The sequence below is a fragment of the Nannospalax galili genome, unplaced genomic scaffold (genome assembly GCF_000622305.1).
Source record: "Nannospalax galili isolate Female #2095 unplaced genomic scaffold, S.galili_v1.0 scaffold788, whole genome shotgun sequence".
NCBI classification, from domain to species: Eukaryota; Metazoa; Chordata; class Mammalia; order Rodentia; family Spalacidae; genus Nannospalax; species Nannospalax galili.
Window position 1 is genome coordinate 1,404,901 of NW_008359996.1, and position 6,000 is coordinate 1,410,900.

General features: G+C 47.4%; 1 protein-coding gene across 2 annotated transcripts in view; it reads right to left on the bottom strand.

Annotated features, from left to right (window-relative positions):
* Positions 1 to 4,026, bottom strand: part of Itgal (integrin subunit alpha L) — a 43,000-nt gene extending 38,974 nt beyond the window's left edge. For both annotated transcript variants that reach the window (XM_029559077.1, XM_017795775.2), the window contains exons 1-4: positions 3,923 to 4,026; positions 2,807 to 2,909; positions 1,335 to 1,429; positions 1,155 to 1,222 (exon numbers count right to left, since the gene is read on the bottom strand). In XM_029559077.1, coding sequence (XP_029414937.1) covers positions 1,155 to 1,222; positions 1,335 to 1,429; positions 2,807 to 2,909; positions 3,923 to 3,977 — 321 coding nt within the window. In that variant the 5' untranslated portion in view covers positions 3,978 to 4,026. The remainder of the gene's footprint in view (positions 1 to 1,154; positions 1,223 to 1,334; positions 1,430 to 2,806; positions 2,910 to 3,922) is intronic.
* Between the last annotated feature and the right edge of the window lie 1,974 nt (positions 4,027 to 6,000).

Here is a 6,000-nt window from a genome sequence, read left to right on the forward strand (position 1 = left end):
AAATCAGGTGTAGTGGTACATGCCTACAGTCACAGTACTTGGGAGATTGAGGCAGGAGGATTAGCAGTTCAATGTTATCTTCAGCTATATAGTAAGTTTGAGGCCAGCCAGAGCTATATGAGACTGTGAAAAAGGGAAGCAAAGGGAAAGAAAGGGGACGGAAAAGAAGGGGAAGGGAAGGGGAAGGAAGGAGGGAGGGAGGGAGGGAGGGAAAGTTCAGATTCACAGTTCTCAATAAACATTGGTTGAATCTCAATCTCTCTGATACTTCTACATTTTTATGGGATTTTGGGGGCTAAAGAGACGGCTCAGTGGTTAAGAGCACTGACTGCTCTTGCAGAGGACCCGGCTTCGAGTCCCAGAACCCACATGGCGGCTAACAACCGTCTGTAATTCCAGTTCCAGGGGATCCAACACCCTCTTCTGACCTCTGAGGGCACTGCAGGACACAGGTGCACCTACCTACATGCAGGCAATACACCATACACATTAAATAAAAAATAAAATAAGCTGGGTATGGTGGTACATGCCTTTAATCCCAGCACTTGGGGAGGCAGAGGCAGGCAATTCTCTATGAGTTTGATGCCAGCCTCGTCTACATAGTGAGTTCCAGGCCAGCTGGAGCTACAAGGAGACCCTGTCTCAAAAAGACAAAAATAAATAAATAAATAATAAATAAATAAATAAAATATTTTTTAAATTTTATGGGATTTACAAAATCTATTTCATTTTCCTTTGTGAGAAAAAGTCTCCTAATGTAGATGTAGCACAGGCTGGTTTGTAACTATGTAGCCTGAGCTGCCTCAGCTGCCTCTGTGCTGGATCATAGGTGTATACAACCAGGTGGCTTTTCCCCATTTTTTTTCTTTTTTTTTTATGCATATGAGTGTATTGCCTGCATGTGTGTGAGTGCACCTGTGTCATGCAATGCTGTGGAGGTCAGAAGAGAGCTTCAGATTCCCTGGAACTGGAGTTAAGGACAGTTCATAACCGCCATGTAGGTGCTGGGAATTGAACCCAGGTCCTCTGCAAGAGCAGTCAGTGCTCTTAACCACTGAGCCATCTCTCCAGCTCCTTCCCCATTTTTTTTTCAACTTTTCTTTCCTAGTATTGAGCTGTCCAGACTTTAATATCATCACAATAGAAATCCTTACCAAAAGGCTTCCACCCGTGGGGTCTGTCACCAAGGTCATTCCCAAATACTTGGAAGTAGAATTGGAACCTGTAGGCACCAGAAAGGTGATCTGGAGGAATTCAGTCAATCCAGGTGCGTCGGGAATAGCCTCAGTTTCCTCGGGACCCTACTTCGCCCATCTCCCTCCCTCCTGGCTTACCTCTCAGGCTTACTGGTATGCAGGATCCCCTGCCTGGCTGGCACTGATAGAGGCTTCCAGTGCTGTTCCCCTCACCTGGTGCTCCCACGACAATCCTGATGAGAAACCTCACTTGTGAGATGGAGTTGTTCAAGTCTTTATTTACCCTGTCCCCCATTAAGTTTCTTAAGTATTTCAAAGCGGTGAAGGGCTGGCAAGATGGATTCGTGGGTTAAGGTGCTTGCTAAGCCTTGATATCCTGAGTTTGATTTCCAGAACCCATAAGGTGGAAGGATAGGACTAACTCCCACAGGTCGTCCTCTGACCTACACACTGCACTGTGGTGTTTGTACACACACATACCCCAAGCCAGGCATGGTGATACATGCCTTTAATCCCAGCACTCGGGAGGCAGAGGCAGGTGGATCTCTGTGAGTTCAAGGCCAGCCTGGTTCACATAGAGAGCTCCAAGCCAACTGGGGCTACAAGGAGACCCTGTCTCAAAAAGACCGAAAAAAAAAAAAAGTAAATGTAAAAAACAACTTGCTGTTAAAATAACAGGGCTACTGCTCTTCAGGCTACAGCTTGAGCTCCTCAGCCCTCACCCACATCCCCAATCCTCAGAGAAAAGCCATGTAACATAACTCTAGAAAATTAAGGCTCCTTTCCATTTGTGGTCCATAAGACTTGAAGCCCAGAGAATGATCTGCCAGAATGACACCTTGAGTCCATTCATTTAATCATCGATTCAAAAGCCATTTTATGGCTGGTAAGGTGGCACAAGCCTATGATCCCCGCTAGTCAGAGGCAGAGGCAGAGGGGGATAGCAAGTCTCAAGTCAGCCTTGGCAATTGAGCAAGACCCTGTCTCAAAATAAATAAAAAAAGGAAACTGGGTCTAATGGCATAAGCTTGTGATCCCACCAGCACTCCAGAGACAGAGGCAGGAGGGTCAGAAGTTCAAGATTATGCTCAGCATGTTTGAAACCAGCCTGGGCTACAAGAGATCCTGTCTCAAAACAAACAACAAAGGTTGGAGATGTATCTCAATGGTGGAGTGCTTGCCTAACACACTCAGACTTGGTGTTCAAATATCAGCAGTGGCACACGCCTTTAATCCCAGCACTCAGGAGGCGGATCTCTGTGAGTTTGAGGCCAGCCTGGTCTACATAGTGAGTTCCAGGACAGCTGGGGCTACAGGGAGACCCTGTCTCAAAAAGACCAAAAAGAAGCACACTGCCGATGGCTCACATACCATCACATACTATGTGCTTAGCTAGCTAGGCTATGTACTGGGAAGGAGGGGAGAGGGTCCACAGGCCCTCATGTGACATATTATCCATCACCCTCATTTTATGGTATTTGAGTCTTTTTCCTGTTTCTAAGATTCCCACTGTCAAACAGAAGGGAGACCTGCCCCCTGCGGTGTCCCGGGCGGATGTGGGACCTTGCATACTCTGCTGGCAGAGTGGAGTTATGGGGGCTACAACTTACTCATTTCCAACCTGCAGGACTCGATACCCAAAATGCCTCCCCGCGTGTGCCAAGGAGAAGCTCTTCACGTGCCGTACATCCAGGTTGTAGCTCCAGGCCCCTGCTGAGGGAAGCAAATATGGTCAGCTGCTTCCTGACTGGACCCGGCACATGCTGCCCTAGTGCCTGGTTCACAGAACGTCCCCGGGTTCCAAGGCCGCCTACGCCAAAGCAGAGACAGACTCGTGCCTGGACTTCCCCTCCAGGGCCTCGACTCTGGGAAATCTGGAAGCAGCACAGCCTCTCAAGAGTTCGGGCAGCTCCTCCCAAGACCTGAGGACACAACTTCCCTTTTGGCTTAGAAAGAATGAGAAGGCGGAGACCCTGAGAGAGAAGGCTGGGAAGGGGCCCCTAGGGGCAGAGTGACCTAGTTCCCAAGCAGGAACCAAGGTAGGGATACTTCACACACCCATTCCTCTGGTGGCCATGCAGCCTAGGCACCCAAAACTCCAACCACTAGCCTCAAGGAGTCTGATTCCCTGGCCCCAGCAGCTGCCTCCTCGCAGAGCCAGAGCTCTCCAACTCCCCAATCCTCCGGGGAATAGGTGACTCCTAACCTCTCAAATTCCCCCCCTCAGGCAACTAGAGTGTCATCCTCAGACTCTAAACTGCCCTTCTCTGGCCCTGTATTCTTAGCAGTCAGACTTAGCTCACTGCATCCTGGATATCAGGAATGGGGGTGCCTTCATTTGTTAGGGTGAAAGGAGGGGAGGCCTCCAAAGGGGAAAGGACTTACCTAAAACTTTAAGAGCTAATAATCAGGCTGTAGTGTCCCAACCCAGCACTCTCCTCCCAGTCCTGGGACCCACCAATCATCTGCCTAAACTCTTAGGGCCCCTCACCCCTCTCACGGTACTACCTTTATTTTCCTCCCTGACTTCTCCACTTTATTCTTTGGCCCCTGGCTTTCTGTCTTTTCCCCTTCTCCCTCCAGGATGCCTGAGTCCCACATCACCTCTGCCTCCCACCCATTAGAGCTGCTCTTGTTTTCTTCAGCGCTACAAAGCCCTCCTGTTTCTCTGGTCATAGACTAATGTCCGCCCCCCAACCCCTCCCCTTCCCTTTCCGATTTCCTACCAAACAGAAAGAGCCCAAACAGCAATAATCTTGTGATGGTCATGCAGGAATTCATCTGTGCCGCCCTGGAGGGGCCTGCGGACCCAGCCTCAATCTCAGAGAGCTCTTGAGATTTGCCGGCAACCTAGACTGGGTGGAAGAGGGAAATGATGATGCCCCAGGGCCCCTCTCAGTGGAACTTTCTCACAGAGGCCTCAGGCTGGCGACACTGGGTGGGGGTGGAGGAAGGGTGTGCTTCTGCAGGGGTTATGAAACCTCTGTGTGCGGAGAGGAAGTGTAAGCAGGTTAGAGACATTTCCTGTGCCTACTTGCATTTTCACATCTTCCAAGAATAGACAGCATGGCAGTTAGACGCCTTGAGCAGGCAAGCAGCGGCGTCACAGTCCCTTAGCATTTTTGAGGAAGACTCTTCAAAGCCCCGTTAAAGGACTGGTCAAGGTGGTTAGCACAACCATAGGGGATGCTACAGAACCACAGAAAAAGAGTGTGGGTGAGAAAAGCACTGTCTGCTCTTGCAGAGGACCTGGTTTGCTTCCCAGCACCCACATGGTGGCTAAGAACCATCCTTAACTCCAATTTCAAGGAATACAATGCCCTCTTCTGACCTCCTTGGGCATTGTACAACACGGGTGCACACATACATGCAGCAATACACTCATGTTCAAAAATAAAAATAATAAAATATTAAAAAAAGGAAAGAAAGAAAAAAGCCGGGCATGGTGATGCAAGCCTTTAATCCCAGCACTCAGGAGGCAGAGGCAGGTAAATCTCTGTGAGATCGAGGTCTACACAGTGAGTTCTGGGTCAACTGGGGATATAGGGAGACCCTGTCTCAAAAAAGAGTAGATAAGATCAAATATATGTTCATACAAAAACTTATACATGAATGCTCATAACAGCCTTATCTATAGTAGACAGAAATTGGATATAATCCACACTACAGCAGATATATAGCCATGCAATGTGATACACTACAGCATGGATAAATCTTTGAAAACAGACTAATTTTAAAAAGCCAGCACAAAAGAACATGTGACTTTCATTTGCGTGACATTCCAAAATAAGCGAGTCTTTTGTGTGTGTGTGTGTAGTGTTGAGACTCAAACCTAGCACCTCAGCCTGCCAGTTAAGTTGTCTGCCATTGAACTACAAGGCCAGCCAGCCCTCAGAGACGTAGCTCTATGGACACAGAAAGCAGATTAGTCATTGCCACAGAGGGGTAGAACAAAGGGTGTCTGCTAATGTATATAATTTCTTTAGGGGTAATGTTCTGGATTTAGATAGCAGTGATGATTGTATGACTTCATGAATATATGTAGTTCTGGTTCTCAAAAGGGAAACACAAATGGCCAAAAAGTATTTTTTTACAGTGTTCAACATCCCCAGTCATCACGGAGATGCAAATTAAAACTACTTTGTGTGGGGCTGGAGAGATGGCTCAGTGCTTAAGAGCACTGACTGCTCTTGCAGAGGATCTGGGTTCAATTCCCAGCTCCCACATGGTGGCTATGAACCATCCTTAATGCCAGTTTTGGGGAAATCTGAAGACCTCTTCTGACATCTATGGCATTGAATGACATGGGTGCCAACACAGGTGCCCTCACATACATACACATAAAAACAAACAAAAAAACTACTTTGTGATACTGCCTCACTACATTCAGAATGACTAGCATCAAGAAATCAACAAATGGATGTGGAAGAGGATGTGGGGTAAGAAGAACCCTTATTCACTGCTGCGGGGAGTGTCATATAGTACAGCCATTATGGAAATCAGTATGAAGGTTGCTCAAAACGCTAAAAATAGACCTACCATATGACCCAACTATTCCACTCCTGCACATGTGGCCACAAGACTCCATACCCGACCACAGACATACCTGTTCATCCATGCTCACTGCTGCTCTGTTCATGACAGCCAGGAAATGGAAGCAGTCTCAATGCCTATCAACAGATGAATGGATAATGAAAATATTGTATGTATACATAATGAGATGTTGTTCAGCTGTGAAGAAAAAAGAAATTATGAAATTTGCAGGAAAATGGGTGGATCTGGAAAGTACAATATTAAGCAAGGT